This window comes from Oncorhynchus kisutch, unplaced genomic scaffold (genome assembly GCF_002021735.2).
Source record: "Oncorhynchus kisutch isolate 150728-3 unplaced genomic scaffold, Okis_V2 scaffold758, whole genome shotgun sequence".
Lineage (NCBI taxonomy): Eukaryota > Metazoa > Chordata > Actinopteri > Salmoniformes > Salmonidae > Oncorhynchus > Oncorhynchus kisutch.
The window spans coordinates 112,513-135,033 of NW_022262703.1; the positions used below are offsets into that span (position 1 = coordinate 112,513).

A 22,521-nucleotide genomic window follows, 5' to 3' on the forward strand; every position below is an offset into this window, starting at 1 on the left:
CTATATATGGATAACAGGCTACATTCGACTATATATGGATAACAGGCTACATTAGACTATATATGGATAACAGGCTACATTCGACTATATATGGATAACAGGCTACATTAGACTATATATGGATAACAGGCTACATTAGACTATATATGGATAACAGGCTACATTCGACTATATATGGATAACAGGCTACATTAGACTATATATGGATAACAGGCTACATTAGACTATATATGGATAACAGGCTACATTAGACTATATATAGATAATATGCTACATTCGACTATATATGGATAACATGCTACATTAGACTATATATGGATAACAGGCTACATTAGACTATATATGGATACCTTGCTATATTAAATATATATGGATAAGAGTCTGCATTAGCCTATATGGACAACAGAGTACATTAGCCTATACAGTCAACACCGCATCACTATGGTGATGATGATTGTGATGATATTGATGCCTCTGCTACTACCTGTACTGTCCAGCAGAGGAGGCTGGTGGGCAGATATATAGAAAGACATGCTCATTGTACTGGCTGGAGTGGAATAAATGGAACAGTATCCATTAATTATATTCCAGTCATTGCAATTAGCCTCTCCTCCTATATCTCTGCCAACCAGCCTCCTTTATTGTACACAAGGTCCTTTATTATAATACAACAGTGTATGTTTGCTTAACTGTGACTTTGTCAAGTAAACAGTTTAGTTTTTCACTAGTTCATCTAATGTATTTCCAGTTTGTTATGTTGTTATTAACCCAACATTATTGAGGACATTATTATTAGGAAGGTGCAGTAATGTTGAGATGCCAGTAGGTGGAGCTCTAGTCTAGAACACTGGAACCTTCAGTATTAATTTGATACAGCTGATGAGGAGTGATGGTCATGGGTATTAAATGGAATGGGTTCTAATTGAATGAGATCATAGAACTTTGATCTGTATATACAGAACTCAGAAGGACAAGACAGCACATTCTGAGCAATTGTTCACATTCTAAATAGTATAGAGGGCTTGCAGGTGTGTCACAAATCACCTAGCAACCACACCAAGCCCTCTGTAGTTGACACATTGTTTAAATGGTTCTCTGTGTTGTCAAAATATCACGTTGGAAATATGACACATTTAGCTATTTTAAAAAATGTAGTCCCACTCCTCAAATGAAGAAAAGTACATATAGATATGCAGTCTGTTGCACAATTTCTGTTGAAATACAGTAACATCCCTTTTCTGATGTCCTGGTCTGGTCATCTTGCATGTTAATGACTTAAAGAGGAAGTATAAGGGCAGTTAAATATGTGTCAACCACAGAACTCACACTAACTGACAGTAAGTTGACTCACTGTACAAGACCTCTCCCCTTCACTTCACTCTGTAAGTACAATTGTCAATATCTTGAAATATAGTTTGGGGTTATTTGTTTTTAGTCATGTAATTGAGGGTAATGTATCATTTTACTTGTTGTTCAGTTTTGAGCTGTGTTTTATGGCCAGTTTTTATAAAGTGTCTCAGTGTAGGAGTGTTGATCTACATAGGGATGAGATGATTAACCAGGGTAAAAAGACATGCAAACAAACATTGTAGCTCTGCAGTGTGTGTGTTCATGTGGGCCTGTGTGTGTGTCTGCGTGTGACACAGTTGATTTATCTGAGGGCCCTTCAGGACCAGACTGATAGGGAGTAGAGTTGACATCTATACTGTGTAGGATGTGTTTTAACTTTTCTACATCCATAACAACCAGCTCTCTAGACTTTGATACAGACTCCATGGGCCTTATGGGCCTTCCCGACAGATGCAGGATACCTACACTACATGACCAAAAGTATGTGGACACCTGCTCATCAAACAAATAATTAAAAAGTCATGGGCATTAATATGGAGTTTGTCCCTGCTATAACAGCCTAAACGTTTGGGAAGGCTTTCCACTAGATGTTGGAACATTGCTGCTTGGACTTGCTTCCATTCAGCCACAACAGCATTAGTGATGTTGGACAATTAGAATTGGTGTGCAGTCGGCATTCCAATTCATCCCAAAGGTGTTCGATGTGGTTGAGGTCAGGGCTCTGTCAGTTCTTCCACACCGATCTTGACAAACCATTTCTGTATGGACCTCATGCTGTAACAGGAAAGGGCCTTCCCCAAACTGTTGCCTCAAACTTGGAAGCACATAATTGTCTCGAATATCATTGTATGCCGTATTGTTAAGATTTCCTTTCAAAGGAACTAAGGGGCCCGAACCATGAAAAACAGCCTCAGACCATTATTCTTCCTCCACCAAACTTTAGTTGGCATTTTTGGGGGGCTGGTAGTGTTCTGTCATCCACCAAACCCAGAAACGTCCGTCGAACTGCCAGATGGTGAATCGTTATTCATCACTACAGAGAACACATTTCCACTGCTCCAGAGTCCAATGGTGATGAGTTTTACACCACTCCAGCCAACGGTTGGCATTGTGCATGGTGATCATAGGCTTGTGTCCGGCTGCTTGGCCATGTAAACCCTGTTCTAGCAGGGCAGAAATTTGTCAAACTGGAAAGGTGTCATCCTTTGACAGTGTCACGTTGAAGGTCACTGAAGTCTTCAGTAAGGCCATTCTACTGACAATGTTTGTCTATGGAGATGGCATGGCTGTGTGCTCGATGTTATACACCAGTCAGCAACGACTGTGGCATAAACAGCTGAATCCACTCATTTGAGGAGGTGTCCACATTATTTTGTATATTTCGTTTCCCCACAGGAATAGTAAACCAACAAACATTTGACCAACTGGGGACGTTTTGTTGGTCCCCACAAGGTCAAATGCTATTTCTAGGGGGTTTAGGGTTAAGGTTAGAATCAGTGTCAGGTTTAAGAGGGTTTCTGTTTATGCTGGTTTCAACCTTTGTGTTGCACGGGCCTATTGCAACTTTCTGCCCTGTTTCTATATTGTACATCCAACCGGTCTGGAGACAGTGGGAGAACATGACAGGCCGAAGTTCAACAGGAGGAAGACAATTATTGATTAAGTGCGGAGGTTAAAAAGGTTTAACTTTAAAACAAATGTTCTAATAAAATCAGAATAAAACATGCAAACTGGATCAATTAAATAAATAATCCCACCAAGTGTCACGATCGCCGTAAAGATTGGAGCAAGGTGCAGCGTGAGTAGAGTTCCACATCTTTTAATAAATTAAAACTCACAAAACAAAAGTGAACCGTGACACTACTGGTATGCACACAGCAAACTATCTGTATTCAAGATCCCACAAAACACAATGAGGAAATGGCTGCCTAAATATGATTCCCAATCAGAGACAACGATAAACAGCTGTCTCTGATTGGAAGCCAACATAATTCATTAATCACCTAGATAACCCACCTTAATCACTATCACGCCCCAACCAACATAGAGAATAAACAGCTCTCTATGGTCAGGGTGTGACAACAAGAGATGAAGGGATTAGGTTCTCAAAAAATAAGTGCTAGGTTAAAGTGCATGGTATAATAAAATTAAATATTAGATATAAGACTAAACCAGTTAGAATCAGTGTTACGGTTAAAATTAGGTTTAGGGTTTGGAGCTAGGGTTCGGGTTAGGGTTAATAGGTTTTGGGTTTAAGGTACAGGAAAATAGGATTGTGAATGGGACTGAATTTTGTGTCCCCACAAGGTTAGTTTTACAAGACTGTGTGTGTGTGTGTGTGAGTGAGCGAGAGAGTGAGAGAGTCACTTGCTGTTTAGCCTCATAGCTTGAGGATAGGAGCTGTCATTGAACCTGGTGGGCAGTCTTTAGGCTGCTGTAGAGCTTGACGGGCCGTAGAGGTTTGAACATTTATCTTCCTATATGGGGGTTCTGAGAATAAAACAGCTTCAGAACAATCAATGTAGAAATGTTTGTTTGCAGTTTTACACATCTGTTCAATAAGTGATTGTTGCTGTTGTTGTTTTTGATGATGATGGTGGTGATGACGACAATGATGATGGTGATGACTATTGTATCCATTAGGAAATAATTTTTGCATCATACATCATGTCAGGTTAAATAGACAGATGCAGACAGACATGCAACACGTCACGCACATTACATACATAGTGATATAGACTTACAGACAGACAGTATTCACATAGACAACCATATAGCACAACACAACACAATATGAGCCTGGTTCATTTTCAGTAATGAGGCCCTGTACCCCATTTACAGTTTATACTTCAATGTATCAGGTGGAGTTATTCACCAGCTATAGAGTGAGTTGTTGTTTATGTTTCTAAGACTGCAGGGTGGGAGATGCAACAATGGTATTGAGAACAGCAGGTGGTCGTCTTTCTCTGGTGGTCTTTCTCTGGTCTGTAGCAGGTACGGTCTCATTCTTATATTTTAGTTGCCCAGTTCGTCAAACTACAGATAGTTCTAAAAGCACAAGCATTTTTATGTTCTACTGACGACACATTTGGCGTCTCCACTTCACTTTAAATAGTTATCTTTCACACCTCACTGAGTGAAGCTTATCTGTGGTTTCCATTCACACTCAACCAAAGAGTATCTATGTCTCAACTCAGCAACTATGGAACAAAGTGTTAGTGTGAGTCACAAGACCTTGAACTTAATGTAACGTCCTTGTGATGTCTAACTGTGTTTCAGTGGTACTGGGTCAGAATGGCTGGAGTGTTACATACACCAAGAAGAGTATCTGTACCTTGAAGGGGTCAACAGTGGATCTGTCCTGCTCTTACACATATCCCAGTTGGCATAAAGTCACAACAACCTTCTGGTTCACCAAAAAGTATGCTGTGGAGAATTATGTAAATCTGAGAAATGACCCAGACTACAAAGGTCGTGTGATGTACCATAGTGATAAGATGAATGGTCACACCCTGACAATCACAGACCTGAGAGAGAGTGACTCAGCTACGTACAAATTCAGATTCATAACAGATCAGACTGGAGGGAAACATACTGGTGATCCTGGAGTCACTCTGTCTGTTACAGGTACAGTGATATTATGTATAGTATTAATCTGTTTAATCACTCTGTCTGTTGCAGGTACAATGATATTATATATAGTGTTGATCTGTTTAAACACTCTGTCTGTTGCAGGTACAGTGATATTATATATAGTGTTGATCTGTTTAAGTGGTTCTGGAAAAATTGTCTAAATTTGTACAGAAATAATATAATTAATATGAATGTTGGTATAAAAGGAATGTCTGAATTGATGATTTGAGAACGTCCACTCCTGCCTCATTTCAACTAGACAACAGGTGGTTTTAACGTTGTTATCTACTCCAGACCTGCAGGTGAAGGTGACCACTACATGGTGGTCAACGACACTGACCTGTAGCACCACCTGTACTCTGACTGGTAACCCCGCCTACACCTGGTACAGGAACAGTAAGATTGTACAAGGGGCCTCCTCCCCCTCATACTCAGTCTACTTTCAAACTGAAGACAGCTTCTACTGTGCTGTAAAAGGCATCAATTCTCCTGCAGTGTGTGAGTGTGACTGATACACTTTTAAAGTCTGTCAAAATCCTCCAATACACCATTGGTCAGTGTTGATGTTTAGTGAAACAGACATGAGGTAGAGCTACTATTCCATTGAGATTAATGGTGGTTGATGTTTAGTGAAACAGACATGAGGTAGAGCTACTATTCCATTGAGATTAATGGTGGTTGATGTTTAGTGAAACAGACATGCGATAGAGCTACTATTCCATTGAGATTAATGGTGGTTGATGTTTAGTGAAACAGACATGAGGTAGAGCTACTATTCCATTGAGATTAATGGTGGTTGATGTTTAGTGAAACAGACATGAGGTAGAGCTACTATTCCATATAGATTAATGGTGGTTGATGTTTAGTGAAACAGACATGAGGTAGAGCTACTATTCCATATAGATTAATGGTAATTGATTTTACAGTTCTAAATACTGACACCATTTGAAAAATGTACTTGTGTTTCAGCTGTTGAGGGTCACAGTTATTTCCACGTGACTTACACCCATCAGAGGATCTGTACCTTGAATGGGTCATCAGTGGACATATCCTGCTCTTATACTTATCCCAGTGGTCATACAGTCTCTGAAACAATCTGGTATACAAAAGGAAAACTTAATGAGGCGCCTCAAATCCTGAGCCCGGGGTATGGAGGTCGTGTGGTGTACCTTGGAAATATGCAGAGTGACTCCATCCTGAGAATCACAGACCTGAGAGAGGAGGACTCAGCTGAGTATAAGTTTAGATTCAGAACAGATCAGACAACCTGGGAGCCCACCTTCCCTGGAACAACTCTGACTGTCACAGGTAACACTGCAGGTCACATCCTATCAATACTGCAAACGATTACTTAATGATGTACTCTGTGTTTTAATCCTCTTTCATTTAGGTCTGCAGGTGAAGTTGACTCCTGCCACTGTGACAGAGGGACAGAAGGTGACACTGACCTGTAGCACCACCTGTACTCTGGGTGACAACCCCACCTACGTTTGGTACAAGAATGGACATGTAACCACAAAATCTACCAGTCTGTTCCTAAACCCAGTCAGCAGTGAGGATACAGGCAGATACTCCTGTTCTGTAGAAGGTCATGAGGATCTCCCCTCTGATGAAGAGACTCTCACTGTCACATGTGAGGATGTGTGATCCATCTCCAGTTGTATTCTTTTAGTAACATCTTCTCTCATCTATTATATCCATTATTTCAATCTTTGTCCAAGTTCCATGATTGTACTCATCTCATTACTGTAGTAACTACAAGTACTTCACAAACACTGTATTGTTACATTAATGTCTAAGTTCCACATATTTATATTAATATTTCATTTATTTTAATCACAAGTCCAAGTTCCATGATGCTCCTCATGTAAAGCTCTATGTATGAACAATGTGTTACATATTGTCCACCAGACGGCCCAAAGAACACCTCAGTGTCAGTCAGTCCCTCTGGTGAAATAGTGGAGGGCAGTTCAGTGACTCTGACCTGCAGCAGTGATGCCAACCCACCTGTGGACAAATACACCTGGTACAAGAAGAACGTAACCTCACCAAAAGCATCAGGACAGAGTTACAGCATCACTAACATCATCTCTGAGGACAGAGGAGAATATTACTGTGAGGCCCAGAATGGAAGAGGATCTATGAACTCTACAGCTCTGATGATCATTGTAGCAGGTAAAGTTCCATCTTCAATACTTCAATACAAAACTACATGTTTCATTCTAATGTTAATACTTTGAATTTGGCTTTTTTAAAACTTTGGTTTATAATTAAACATTGAGTGTACAAAACATTAAGAACACGTGCTCTTTCCATGACATAGACAGGCTGACCAGGTGAATCCAAGTGAAGCTTTGATCCCATATTGATGCTACTTGTTAAATCCTCTTCAATCAGTGTGGATGAAGGGGAGGAGACAGGTTTTACCAAATTATATTTGTTTTTAGTTAATTATATCTTGCCATGTCCTCATATCATCCATATTTTATTATAGGGAAACAAACATCAGTTCTGACTGCAGCTGTAGGAATCACAGTGTTTATTCTGGTTCTCATCCTCTTTCTCCCTTGCTTCATGTGGTTCAGGTGACATACATTTTGTTTTACCTTAGCACCCTGATTTGTTATGAATGCATTAATATATTCATCCATTCATTCATTAATTAATGTGCAAAACTTTATTTGTAACATGTCAACTTCCATTAGAGGTCAGTAGAGAGCAGAACTCACTCTGTCCCTCATTACAGGAGATCCACAGGAGGAAGTGATGTCACAGCAGACACACAGGTGATGATATCAGCTATGCCTCCACCTCCACACCTGGTGACATCAATTTACTATGTCACGAGAGTCTCTCTCATACTATTTTCACTGTTACCATGACAACTCTCTCTCTCTTTCTCTCTGCACAGAGTGCCCATCCTGATCCTAACAGTGACACGTACACAGCACTGAACATGAAGACCAGGTCACCAGAGTATGACACCCTGGCAGTAAGTGTGTGTTTGTGTTTGTGTGTTTGTTTGTGTTTGTGTGTGTGTTTGTGTCCATAAAAATGTAATAGAGTGGTGTGTAATGTGACCATTGTGTTTTCTTTCAGAATGTGAGGGACTCCTCTAGTGACACAGTCCCTCAGATAGATGCTGAGCCCTCAGATTATGAGAACTGTAGAGAACCACCACATAACCTGGACTGAAGGGAACCACCACAGAACCTGGACTGAAGAGAACCACCACAGAACCTGGACTGAAGAGACTCACCACAGAACCTGGATGAAGAGCTTCAGCACCAAACTAAAGCTAGGATTTACACCTCTATTCTCCCGCTATCATACTGCTGTCATATCTAGAAGGCTTTCCAGATAATGAGCTTTAACGTTTTAGAAAATCATGTCATTATTTTTATTTTCTTGCAAAGTTAAGGAAAGGGAAACTCTCCTCTCAACCTTGTCTTATCACTCCAAAGGGAAACTCTCCTCTCAACCTTGTCTTATCACTCCAAAGGGAAACTCTCCTCTCAACCTTGTCTTATCACTCCAAAGGGAAACTCTCCTCTCAACCTTGTCTTATCACTCCAAAGGGAAACTCTCCTCTCAACCTTGTCTTATCACTCCAAAGGGAAACTCTCCTCTCAAACCTTGTCTTATCACTCCAAAGGGAAACTCTCCTCTCAACCTTGTCTTATCACTCCAAAGGGAAACTCTCCTCTCAACCTTGTCTTATCACTCCAAAGGGAAACTCTCCTCTCAACCTTGTCTTATCACTCCAAAGGGAAACTCTCCTCTCAACCTTGTCTTATCACTCCAAAGGGAAACTCTCCTCTCAACCTTGTCTTATCACTCCAAAGGGAAACTCTCCTCTCAACCTTGTCTTATCACTCCAAAGGGAAACTCTTCTCTCAACCTTGTCTTATCACTCCATTCCTCGTCAATTGTACAACTGAATGCATTCAACTGAAATGTGTCTTCCGCATTTAACCCAACCCCTCTGAATCAGAGCGATGCGGGGGGCTGCCATAATCGACATCCTCATCTTCGGTGCCCGGTGAACAATGGGTTAACTGCCTTGCACAGGGGCAGTAAGACATATTTATGTAATTATGCTTATTGGTGACATGTCAAGTGTTTCCGAAGCTTTAACTTCTGAGTAAATGCTGGAGTTGAATTCTCTTTCCTTGTAATGATAATTGTGTATATTGATGAGAAATAAGATCGATTATGTTTCTGCTCTTTTTCAATGAGATTTGACCATTTGTAGATTCTCTGTAACACATATCGCTTTTCTGTTTACTCTCTGTAGATTAATATTATGTTTCTGCTGTTTTTCGTTGTGATTTGTCTTTTCCAGATTTTTATAACAAAAATAGGCCGACATTTCTCAGTGACTAATATTGATAACAGCTTTTTATTACTTCTAGCTCTTGGACCAGGTTTCTCCTTGTCACGTTCTGACCTTTGTTTTTGTTTTTGTTTTAGTATGGTCAGGGCGTGAGTTGGGTGGGCAGTCTGTTTGTTTTTCTATGTTGGGTTTTGAGTTCGGCCTAGTATTGTTCTCAATCAGAGGGAGCTGTCCATTGTTGTCCCTGATTGAGAATCATACTTAGGTAGCCTGGGTTTCACTTTTGGTTTGTGGGTGTTTGTTTTCCGTGTGAGTGTTTGGTCCACACGGTACTGTTTCGGTTTTCGTTATTTCACATTTATTGTTTTGTATTTCGTAGTGTTCAGTTTACGTCTTAAAATAAACATTATGGACACTTACCACGCTGCGCATTGGTCCTCCGATCCTTCTCGCTACTCCTCCTCAGAAGAGGAGGACGACATCCCTTACACTCTTAATTATTTACTTTGTATTCCTGTCAGACATTATTGCACATTTTATATTCATTATTTTATATTAGGTAATACCATATTGTTCAGTTTCATGATATCACTTATTTTATTATCAACACTGTTCATTATTACATATTTTAGATACATTAAATACGTTTACCTTTGCAGTTTTTACAATTTGGTTTGGTGTCAATACAGTATAAGCGCCAAGTTGTAAATAAGCTCAAAGTTCAAGATAAGAAATACATTGATTATTTGATCAACTATTAATACATTGATTCATAACTATTTTCCTCTCTGCTGTCGTTTCTTGTATTTCTGCCTATTGGACACATGATAGAGCCATTGAACAGATCAACACCCAGCACTGTTGCTCACAAAGGACATGCAGGCACACACGCTAGTGGTGCGCCGGTCAGCTGTTTGTTAACCCGCAGCCGCCCACAACTGCTAATAACCCATCTGCAACCTCACGACTATGTGATAAAGTGAAAGTCTGAGGTCCTCACCACCCAACACTAGCCTGCAAATATAGAATATTCGCTACAGGCTACAGTCAAAGACTGTGAAGGATTTTTTTTGACAGGGGGGGCAGGATATATTTTGACAGGGGGGGCAGGATATATTTTGACAGGGGGGGCATGATATATTTGACAGGGAGGGCAGGATATATTTTGACAGGGGGGGGCAGGATATATTTGACAGGGGGGGGCAGGATATATTTGACAGGGGGGGCAGGATATATTTTGACAGAGGGGGCAGGATTTATTTTGACAGGGGGGGCAGGATATATTTGACAGGGGGGGCAGGATATATTTTGACAGGGGGGGCAGGATATATTTTGACAGGGGGGGCAGGATTTATTTTGATAGGGGGGGCAGGATATATTTTTTGCCTGATTTAGACATGTTTCTGATTATAATTTCAGAAATTTTGGTGGGCAATTTGTTCGTCAACTTGTCCGTAATTTCTAGATACATGCAGCCGCGACACGTCATTGAGTTTGAGTTTTTATTTATTTATTTATTATTTTTTTACAGGGACAGTGCACATTAATCAACGTTTCAGTAAAAGTGCTGGTTTTAGCCAGCCGGCTAATTTTCAACCGCAGTCCCTGGGCAGGTTATTAAAAACAATTACAATATAGACAATAGCAACATAGAACAGGCAAGACATAGCAACATAGGACAAGCAAGACATGGCAGGTGGGACAGAGCTCCATCTGTTTTGAGCCCCACCTGTTTAGCTTTTTTTGGTGCTTTTTTCATGTTATTTTGGTATTAATACATGACACATCGGTTTGCAAACAATGTAATAAATAAATAAAGCATTGAGTTAATAAAGTCGCATACAAACACGGTCTCTTTTTTCCTTTCTTGAGTTAAGGCAGCTCCAAAATGCAGGTGTTTCAGCCTAACTCAGTGCTTTCTGTGGTGGTGAGCCAGCGGAAAATACGGAGCGTAGGGGTTGGTAATGTTCTCTAATTGCGCCATGATTTGCTCAGTGTTCTGTCACTCATGGGGACACTACGTCACCGCAAAATCTATGGGGAGAGCTTGGAAATTCAAGCCCTTTGAAGTGCACATCCTAGAAGGCTCAAGGTCATTGGCCACAGACCGTAGCTTTGATTGGACTGATCATGTCCACATCATACTTTCAAAATCTTAGCTAGACAAGCTGGACAAGCAGTCATCATCATGCATCAGGTCGGCAATCTACTGACAAATCCTTTTCAATCCTTGTCATATGAAGAGAAATTTGAGAGAAAACGTATTGGTGCTCATCTGCCAATGGACATAAACATTACACAACAAATTGGAAATTGCAAATTCAACAATGAATCCCAGGCTGTGTTACAGCTGGCTGTGACCGGGAGACCCATGAGGCGGAGCACAATTGGCCCAGGGTCGTCCAGGTTAGGAGAGGGTTTGACCGGCCGGGATGTCCTTGTCTCATCGTGCTCTAGAGACTCCTTGTGGCGGTCAAGCTGACTTCGTTCGTCAGTTCGACACTGTTTCCTCCGACACATTGTTGCCTGCTGTTTGTCCTACTGTCCAGGGGGTGTAGCTGGAGAGCACCAGGCTGATGAGTTCCCAGTTCATATGTCTTTGTCAAAACACCAGCTGTCATTTATAAACATATACAAGCAAGTTTTACCAATCAACTCTTATCATAACTTTTGAAAGTAAAAAGTAAAAGTGACAGACTAATGCCGGATTGTGCAGGCGGGAGAAGGTGTTTTCAAATGTCCTCCATAGAGATAGATAGGGGACTCTAGTGCCCAAAAGACAGTTTTAGCACAGGCATCACCATTGAGGACTTTCACATTCAAGTTCTCTCTCTCTCTCTCTCAAATCAATTCAAAGGGCTTTATTGTCATGGTAAAACATGAACAGTAAACATAACACTCACAAAAGCTCGAAATAAATATTATGTCATATTATGTCTATATGCAGTGTTGTAACAATGTCACTCTCCCTCTCTCTCTCCCTCACTCTCTCCCTCTCTCACCCTCTCCCCTCTCTCTCTTTTCCCCTATCTTCCCCTCCCCCCTCTCTCTCGCCCTAGCCCCCACTTTCTCTCTCTATTTCTCTCTCTCTCTCTCTAACCCCCTCTCCTCTCTCTCTCTCTCTCTCTCTCTCAAACCCCCTCTCCCCTCTCTATATCTCCCCCCTCTTCTCTTTCTCTCGCTCTCTCTCTCTTCAACCATAAGCCTGACCAGAGAGGAAGTTACAGGTAAACCATGGCAACCCTGACAACCATGACCACCCTGACAACCCAGACAACCCTGACCAACCAGACTACCCTGACTCCCCTAACTACCCTGACTACCCTGACTCCCCTAACTACCCTGACTACCCTGACCACCCTGACAACCCAGACAACCCTGACCACTCTGACAACCCTGACAACCCTGACTACACTGACTACCCTGACTACCCTGACCACCCTGACCACCCTGACAACCCTGACCACCCTGACAACTCTGACTACTCTGACCAGCCCGACAAATCTGACCACCCTGACAACTTTTACCACCCTGACCACCCTGACAATCCTGACAACCCTGACCACCACGCACTGTCCGCGGATATGACAGAGGAAGAACAGAATAATGAATATGAAGATTGAGGAAGACACAGTGTCCTTACTTTAAAATGGAACATAAAATGGGGGTGTTGAGGGGTGTCACCACTTTTGTAGTCCTCTGACACACAGCACAGCACAGACAGAACACTGGACACACAGTATGAGTGTGTGAAGTGTCAATCAAAGTGATTTCCTTCCCCTGTCCCCCCCTCGGCTTGAGCTGTGAAACATGTCATCGTTGATGTCAGAGGATGGAGATGATGACATCATTAGAACTCTGAGGAGGTTCACCTCTACAACGACCATGTTGTAGGCACTAAAGGGGGTCCACCTCTATGACAACCATGTTGTAGACACTAAAGGGGGCCATTGTAGGGTCTGACCTGCAATGACCCCTTCCCCCCTCTCCCCATTGATGAAATTAGTCTCATGGTCTGACAAACACGGCTCTAGCTCGGTCACGTTTCACCACAGATGCAGAAGTGCGACAAAGAAGGATGAAGTGGATTAAGATGCATCCAATGCAAATTTTATTTTAAACTGACAGATTTGCATGGATCAAAGTAGTCTCACCAACAGCACATAAACAGCGCATAAACATTCTTGTGTAAAGGGAAGCTGGTTTGATGTTGAAGATGCTGTGTTTTCCTGTGTGCCAAGTACTCCAGATATTGTTGTTGGGGGGGGGGGGGCAGGGTGAGTTGTTCATTGCAGAATAGAGCTGCTCATTTAATGGCTACATGGAGCAGGTCTTTACAGAGAATCTGCTTAAATACCAGCCCCTCGTGGTGCTTGGACAGCCTGGGTGGAGGTGCTAGCTGGTGGAGCTGATATTTGGCAGTCTCGGCCACTCACACAGGCTTGCAGTACGTGGTCTCCAGATTGAGGGCCTGATAAAAACTAGGACAAAGCAATTGGCTAGGTACTGCTCAGTTTCAGCTGAGGAATTTAAATGTTCAATCCCTTGCGGTCCGTCAAGCTGTTCAGCAGCCTAAAGACTGACCACCAGGTTCAATGATAGCTCCAAGCTGTGAGGCTAATCAGCAAGTGACACACACACACTGGAAAAGACTTAAGCATCACTGGTGTCGGGTGTCATGACATTGCTCTCTCTGGGTACAGCAATCCCCATCCCCTTCTCCCTGCCTCTCCCTGCCTCCTACACAGGCTGCTGTGGTCAGAGAGAGGTCGTACATTCCTGAGGAGAGGATCTCCTCATGGCCACACAGTATAGAGACAGAGTGAATGTTCATAGAGAACAAAGTCATTTCTTCCACCTCACAGAACTTGAGGTCCGAACAATGTTTACGTTCCGGAGAAGGTATAAAAGATCGGTGAAGAATCCAGCTACGAACTGGTCCGTTTGTTACAAATTGGTGAAGCTCATGGGAGACGGTGAGGCCACATTACCATAATACTGTTTATATAATAGCCTCAGATATGAGGTTTACATCTAATTGTTGTATAAGATGAATGAGTGAGGATGATACTGTTTATAAAATTATGTAATGTGATTTTGGAATGTTTAATGAAGGAAAATCAAATTCCTTTTTGAGTTTAACTAAATCAGAGGACCGCCCATGAGTCCAGTTAGGGTCGGGCATCCTGGGACAGGCCAAAAATATGCAATCCAAGCTTTTGTGAGTGTATCAATCAATGCTAGAACAGCTATCCCCAAATTAGTATGGTCACGAAAGTCAGAAAAGCAATAAAATTAATCGCTTACCTTTGATGATCTTCGGATGTGTGCACTCACGATACTCCCAGTTACACAATAAATGTTATTTTTGTTCGATAAATATTACTTTTATAACAAAATAACGCCATTTGGGTTGAGCGTTATGTTCAGAAAACCACAGCCTCGTTCATTTCGACGAAAATTCCAAAAAGTATCCGTAATGTTCGTAGAAACACGTCAAATGTTTTTTTATAATCAATCCTCAGGTTGTTTTTAACCTCTAGCGACGAGCAATCCTGTATCCGGGAGCGTAACCAAAGCCTCAAGCGCACTACCATAACGCAATGTTTCCTATTCATGAAAATCGCAAATGAAATGAAATAAATATATTCAAACACAAGCTTAGCCTTTTCTTAACAACACTGTCATCTCAGATTTTCTAAATATGCGTTGCAGCCAACGCTAGACAAGCATTTGTGTAAGTTTAGCATGGCATAATGCTATGCTAGGCTGTGCTGGCAGCAGGCAACATTTTCACAAAAATAAGAAAAGCAACCAAATTAAATAATTTATCTTTGAAGAACTTCAGATGCTTTCACTCAGAAGACTCCCAGTTAGATAGCAAATGTTCCTTTTTTCCCAAAATTATATTTTTGGAGGTGAAAAACGTAACGTTTGTTCATCCTGCTTGGCTAAGAAATCGACAGAAAAATACTTCAACTATAACGCATTAGCATAACGCAACTTTTTCTATTCATGAAAATCGCAAATTAAATGAAATAAATATATTGAAACACAAGCTTAGCCTTTTGTTAACAACACTGTCATCTCAGATTTTCTAAATATGCTTTTCAACCAAAGCTACACAAGCATTTGTGTAAGAGTATTGATAGCCTAGCATAGCATTAAGCCTAGCATTCAGCAGGCAACATTTTCACAAAAACAAGAAAAGCATTCAAATAAAATAATTTACCTTTGAAGAACTTCGGATGTTTTCAATGAGGAGACTCTCAGTTAGATAGCAAATTTTCATTTTTTCCAAAATGATTATTTGTGTAGGAGAAATCGCTCCGTTTTGTTCATCACTTTTGGCTAAGAAAAAAAAAGAAAGTTAATTCACTACAACGCCAAACTTTTTTCCAAATTAACTCCATAATATCGACAGAAACATGGCAAACGTTGTTTAGAATCATCCTCAAGGTGTTTTTCACATATCTATTCGATGATAAATAATTCGTGGCAGTTGGGTTTCTCCTCAGTAGCAAACGGAAAAGTGCTGCAGCTGGAGATTACGCAAAGATTGCAACGGAGGACACCAAGCGACCACCTGGTAAATGTAGTCTCTTAGGGTCAATCTTCCAATGATATGCCTACAAATACGTCACAATGCTGCAGACACCTTCGGGAAAACGTGGAAAAGGTAAGCTGACTCCTAGCTCCTCCACAGCCATATAAGGAGTCATTGCCATGAGGCGGTTTCAAAAAATGCGGCACTTCCTGATTGTATTTTTATCTGTTTTTTTTCTGTAACATCAGTTCTGTGGCACTCACAGACAATATCTTTGCCGTTTTGGAAACGTCAGAGTGTTTTCTTTCCAAAGCTGTCAATTATATGCATAGTCGAGCATCTTTTCGTGACAAAATATCTTGTTTAAAACGGGAACGTTTTTCATCCAAAAATTAAAAGAGCGCCCCCTTGTTACGGCTTTCTTCCGTTGAAGGAGAGTCGGACCAAAATGCAGCGTGGTTAGTTCGATACATGTTTAATGAATGAATATACGAACAAATACAAAAACAACAAACAGAAAATGTGAAAACCTATACAGCCTGTCTGGTGAATACAAACACACTGAGACAGGAACAATCACCCACAAAACACACAGTGAAACCCAGGCTACCTAAATATGGTTCCCAATCAGAGACAACGAGAATCACCTGACTCTGATTGAGAACCTCAGGCAGCCACAGACTATGCTAGACACCCCTACTCAGCCACAATCCCTATACCTACTAAAACCCCAATACAAAAACACAACATAAAAGAAACCCATGTCACACCCTGGCCTGACCAAATAAATATATAAACACAAAATACTAAGACCAGGGCGTGACAGAACCCCTGGGAGGGTCCGGGTGGGCGTCTGTCCACGGTGGCGGCTCCGGCTCGGGACGTGGACCCCACTCCAACCAAGTCTTAGTCCCCCTGTAACGCGTCCTTTGATTGGCGACCCTCGCCGCCGACCTAGGCCTAATAACCCTCACCAAGGAACCCACTGGACTGAGGGGCAGCTCGGGACTGAGGTAGAAGCTCGGGACTGAGGGGAAGCTCGGGACTGAGGGGAAGCTCGGGACTGAGGAGTAGCTCGGGACTGAGGGGTAGCTCAGGACTGACGGGTAGCTCGGGACTGAGGGGTAGCTCAGCACTGAGGGGAAGCTCAGCACTGAGAGGATGCCTAGTACCGAGAGGAAGCCCAGTACTGGTAGGTACACAGGAGGCCTAGTGCGTGAGGCTGGTACACTCTTCACCAGCCGACTAACACGCACCTCAGGACGAGTATCGTACAGAGGGGTATCGTACAGAGTCAATTTGGGGGGCACCGGGTAGTTGAGGTAATATGTACATATAGGTAGGGTTAAAGTGACTATGCATAGATAATAAACAGAGTGTTGCAGCAGCGTCTTGGTCGCCCTTTGATTAGCTGTTCAGGAGTCTTGGCTTGGGGGTAGAAGCTGTTCAGAAGCCTTTTGGACCTAGACTTGGCGGTCCGGAACCTCTTGTCGTGTGGTAGCAAAGAGAACAGCCTATGACTGGGGTGGCTGGAGTCTGACAATTTTTATGGCCTTCCTCTGACACTGTCAGGTTAGAGGTCCTGGATGTCAGGAAGCTTGGTCCTAGTGATGTACTGGGCCATACGGGCCTTTTGATCGGAGGCCGAGCAGTTGCCATAACAGTCGGTGATGCAACCAGTCAGTCAGTATGCACTAATGCAGCCTTTCTTAAAGTTGGGTCACGGACCTGTTAATGGTGGGTCGCGACGTGTCAGTGTAAATACGTCATTATTTCATGAATTACTGGAATTGATTTGTCCAAGTGCATCTGCGCTCTCTGTTCAGTGCGCGTTCTGCTTAAGCAGAGTCTCTGCTCAGTTTGGCAGCTGCACCAGTGTGAGAGGGTGATGCCTGTGTGCATCGGAGTTGTGTACCTCTTTTTCTGCAAGATCACTCGGCTACACACGACGCAGCGCTGTCGTTCAGATTGTTGGCATTTTATAACAGGTGATGATAAGCAGTAATACGGGAGTACTAACTAACTCTCATAGTGGTAGATGTGAGTTTCTCTTTCAATCCCCTGGCCTTGTACACAGCTAATAGCGAACATTCGCCAAAACAAGCTAGCTACTGATAGTGCAACCCTAGTAACAGTACTGATGAAGATGAAAAATTATCAGGCCTACTTTACATCTTACTGTAGAAATGATTGTTGAAAACTAGTCTAGGTTGGAACTGTTGCTAAATACAACAATAATTGTTATTCTTAACTGGAATTAACTGATTGACGCAAGATGCTTTTTGAGGCAAACACACTCAGTTCTGGGTTGTTCATGTACAGCAGGAAGCGGTCTCCTGCCTGACTGAGAAAGCAGTAGATGTTCTGGGTTGTTCATGTACAGTAGGAAGCGGTCTCCTGCCTGACTGAGAAAGCAGTAGATGTTCTGGGTTGTTCATGTACAGTAGGAAGCGGTCTCCTGCCTGACTGAGAAAGCAGTAGATGTTCTGGGTTGTTCATGTACAGTAGGAAGCGGTCTCCTGCCTGACTGAGAAAGCAGTAGATGTTCTGGTCCAGTTTGGCACCACATCCCTATGTGAGTCAGGGTTCTCAACTCTGACACTTATAAAACATGTACAGAAACAGTCTCAAGGCTGAGCTTGACCTCAGTGTTACACTGTCAAAAACAGAGCCCAGAATAGACCTGCTCTCATTAGGACTGTGTGGGGTTTTTCTGGTCTACAGATGTGATCAATCACTTTATTCCAGGTCAGAATAAAAACATATGTATTGTAGTTTAACAGCAACAGTTCCAACCTTGACTTTCAACAAGCATTTCTACAGTAAGATGTACAGTAGGCCTGATCATTTTTCATCTGTACTGTTACTTAGGGATGCACTATCAAAAAGCCTGTGTGTGTGTTCTGTTATTCATCTGTGTGATGTGAACAATCCTTTTATTCCAATTCAGAATTAAAATGATTTATTGTATTTTAACAGCAACAGTTCCAACCTAGACAGATATGTAAGTGTTTTCAATGCGGGAAAATAAACATTAATAGATATTTAATGTCATTGTTATTTGTTTTTGTCTATATTGCATTTGTTTTAGGCATAAGGGCAATGAAATGTACTGATATTTATGTATAGTTGCATAATTTCCTTGGTTTGGGTCCCAGGAAAACACAGAATGTTGCATTCGGGTCCCAGGCTGAAAATGTTTAAGAACCCCTGCACTGATGAGCTAGCAGAAGCTCTGAGCAAATCAGAGTAGAAGTGCAGCAAAAGTGTAACTATACAAATGCACTAGTCCAGACCAGTTTGCAAGTTCATTTAAAGGCTTCTAGTTTAAACTGTGTAAGGGAATAGGGTTCCAAGAATAATAACCAGAAACATTTTGGACAACATTTGAATTGTGACTGTCGGCGAAAGTCACACCGACTAATGTGACCGAGATGACCTGTAAAATGTAAGCTATAGCTGATAGTGTGCATTGATTGCAGCGGTTTCGTGAGCTGGCGTCATGCTGTACTAAACTAGTTAACGTCCACAGACTGATATACTACTGAATCACTGTGATAAACAGTATCTCCTGCTCATGATCAGAAAACATTGCTTCTCACTCACTGTATAGCAACACATAGCCTGTATGCTAGTCTAGCACAGGCTTCTTCCTCCTTGTATGGATGAAGGACTATTCTCTATGATGGTTCACTGAGCGCACTGACTCTGACTAGTATTGGGAACAAACAAGTAGGCTATATGATTGACTACTCCTGAGGCTAATTCTACATGTCGCCGGCTATTAACTGAAAACAGAGCAGCAACATGGTTGATCCTCACAATCAATCACATCACCGCAGCAGCCAAACATTGCAACATGAGCATATTGAACGATGCAGGCGAGGTTCAAACACAGCCAGCGAACACTTACAAAGAAAACGTTATATCAGAAATCAGCAGCAAAGTCAATGGAGAAAAAGAAGCTAGCGCTTAGTAGCAGCAAGCGGCAGAAGGATGCAAGAGCAGACCAGGTCAATAAGGAAGTCGTGAATGATACTAGCCTCTAATTGGTTCCATTCTCAGTTGAGGCGGGCCCTCGGTTTTCCTTTCTGAACCTGCTCCGCTTAATGATTAGCCTACTTTTCTTGTGTACTTATCTGTTTTTAATCTTTTTCTATGGGATTTAGCCAATTCCAGATTTTTTATAATAGATGAAGTATTGGTTTGTTTTAGTGACACAAAATGAATAATATTGATAAGAGTGTAACGGATGTGAAACGGCTAGCTTGGGCTGGTCTAAAGTTATACTGTTACAAGAGCTTTTAAATCATTTTAGCTCTGGAGTTTCTCCTGATTTGTTTTAATAGGTTTTACTTTGTAATGGTGTCAGATGTTATTGGGCATTTTATATTTTATATTATGTTATACCATATTGTTCAGTGTCATAATATTGCTTGTTTAATTATCAAATTATGAATTATTACCTATTTTAGATACCTTACATGTTGCATTTTTTTTTTACATTGAATACAGTACAAGTATCATGTTGTAAATAAGCTCAGTTAGACAATAAATAGACAACAAATAAATCAATGATGTTTCTTGTATTTCTGCCTATGGTACACATGATGGCGCCATTGAGCAACATAATGCATGAGTGGCTAGCCTATAGGCCAGCCAGGGATACTCCATTACTGTCAGGAGATAAACTGTAATAGATCAACAATCAGCACTGTTCATCAACAAACACACACACGAACATGCATGCACGCACACACACACACGTAAACACACACTGAGTCTGGAACTTGCCCGAGTCTTTCCCGGTAGTTCAGATGTTGTATGGGTGTGTGTGTGTGTGTGTTAATATGTGTGTGTGCGTGTGTGTGTGGTATGGGTATGTTGCGCCCTAGACTATTGCAGGAGTACTCTAGTGTAAGTGGTCCAACAGATTTGCTAGGTGGTAAAGATCTGGATGGACTATTTCTACTTTGATCTCATTTCTTGTATTTCTTTGGTTCTCTGGGAATATGGTTTATACTGCTACTGGTGTCTGGAGCTCTACCCCTCTGCCCTATCAGACGCTCAGAAGTCCATCCAGCTCAACCCTGATTGGCCAAAGGGATACTTCCTCAAGGGTAGTGCACTGAAGGGGTTGAAGGTCAGTGTCTGAGCTTTCTACTGTGAACGTGGAAATTGTTGATTGTGTGTGTGTGTCAGTCTGTCTTCTCCCTCTCCCCACTCCTTCTATCTCCCCAATCCTTTCTCCCCTTCACTCTCTCACTTCATCTCCTCTACCTCCCTTCCCCTCCCCTCAGTTTTCCTTAAGTGGCCTTCTGAATAGGAATGGACCAGGGTTTTAGGCTGCGTGTTGCTACTGATGTCCACCTGACAGCACAGTAGAGATCACAATGGTGAGTTAGACTTCTCTGCATGATACTGTTAAAGGAATTAAATTGCTCTATGTTTTAATACCCAATTAAAATTAAACACTGTCAATTCATAAGGATTTGTAATTCCCTTATTTTATAGTAATAGACAGAGCCCAGTCATAAAGTCAAACAGAGTTTATTCATGAGAGTACTCCCTACGGTACAGTTTTACCACAGGTTATAAACTGAAAATTACGTCCTTAGTTCCAGCCCTAACCCGTGCCATCTCCATTCCAGTACAAAGGCTGTATCTCAAGCCTTCCCACATCCGTCTCCCTACCAATTTAATATAATTTACGAGTCAAGGTTTTCTCGTGTAGATAAGCATTCTAGCCAGTCTGATTCATTTGTACCAAGGAACAGACAGTCATTGTTCTAACTCTTGACCACATTCACACACGTTATATTCAGTACTGGGAACAAGAAAGAAACTCATACATTTACAGCAACATAATAGTATTCTGATTAGTACATATACAGTAATCATAATAGTATTCGGATTAGTACATATACAGTAACATAATAGTATTCTGATTAGTCAGTCCTGATTGTACTGTATACATAATTAGTCATCATTGATAAAAATTCCCTTAACAGATACACAGAGTCAGAGCCTTCAGTTTAGAGCTTCAGTTTAGAGCTTTAAAAAGTTTCACCATCGTTCAACACAGAGAGAAAAGTACAACGATTCAACTCATTTCTGGCAGGAAAGGAAAAACAAGCTTGTTATTGGTTCCATTGGACTTGTGGGACTACGCTATTGGTCCCATTGCATGTATTTGGACTGTGCCTGCTGTTTGTCCTCCAGTCCAGGGGGTGGAGCTGGAGAACACCAGGCTGGTAATCAGGTACCCAGACCACTGGATGCAGAGAACCACCTCCCTCTCCTCAGAGGACCAACCCCATAGGCCTCAACACCTCCTCCGCCTCCAAGTACGCCTTCACAGGGTAAGGACATCCATCCATCTGTCTGTCAAAACATCATCTACGATTATAAACATATATATAAGCATTTTTTATGAATAATTATGAGTTATTCTAAAGTGTTACCAATCATCTCCTGTTAACTTTTGAAATGTACAAAGTGATGGAAGGAGAAAGCAGGGGCTCAGGTGCAGGTGTTTGTGTTTTCATAATGTTTGTCTCTCTCTCTCCCAGGACCAGGAGGATGGCTCCCATCAATGGTAACGAGTGTTTCTTCTGGAGGACCACCGGCTGTTTNTGGGTCGCGACGTGTCAGT

The 22,521-nt window shown here is 41.8% G+C and overlaps 1 protein-coding gene and 1 long non-coding RNA gene across 2 annotated transcripts; both read left to right on the plus strand.

Annotated features, from left to right (window-relative positions):
• Nucleotides 1–1,316: 1,316 nt before the first annotated feature.
• Nucleotides 1,317–10,098, plus strand: LOC109876847 (sialoadhesin-like). Its single transcript, XM_031816182.1, has 11 exons — nucleotides 1,317–1,382; nucleotides 4,261–4,344; nucleotides 4,630–4,977; nucleotides 5,278–5,481; nucleotides 5,953–6,291; nucleotides 6,374–6,616; nucleotides 6,895–7,158; nucleotides 7,478–7,568; nucleotides 7,730–7,769; nucleotides 7,895–7,975; nucleotides 8,083–10,098. Exons 2-11 carry the CDS (start codon nucleotides 4,284–4,286, stop codon nucleotides 8,176–8,178), a joined length of 1,767 nt encoding a protein of 588 aa, XP_031672042.1. The 5' UTR covers nucleotides 1,317–1,382; nucleotides 4,261–4,283; the 3' UTR covers nucleotides 8,179–10,098.
• A 10,355-nt stretch (nucleotides 10,099–20,453) lies between these two features.
• On the plus strand, nucleotides 20,454–22,152 carry LOC116361872 (uncharacterized). The gene is made up of 3 exons (XR_004207669.1): nucleotides 20,454–21,009; nucleotides 21,167–21,262; nucleotides 22,089–22,152. It is a non-coding gene; the product is annotated as an uncharacterized LOC116361872 (long non-coding RNA).
• Nucleotides 22,153–22,521: the final 369 nt, after the last annotated feature.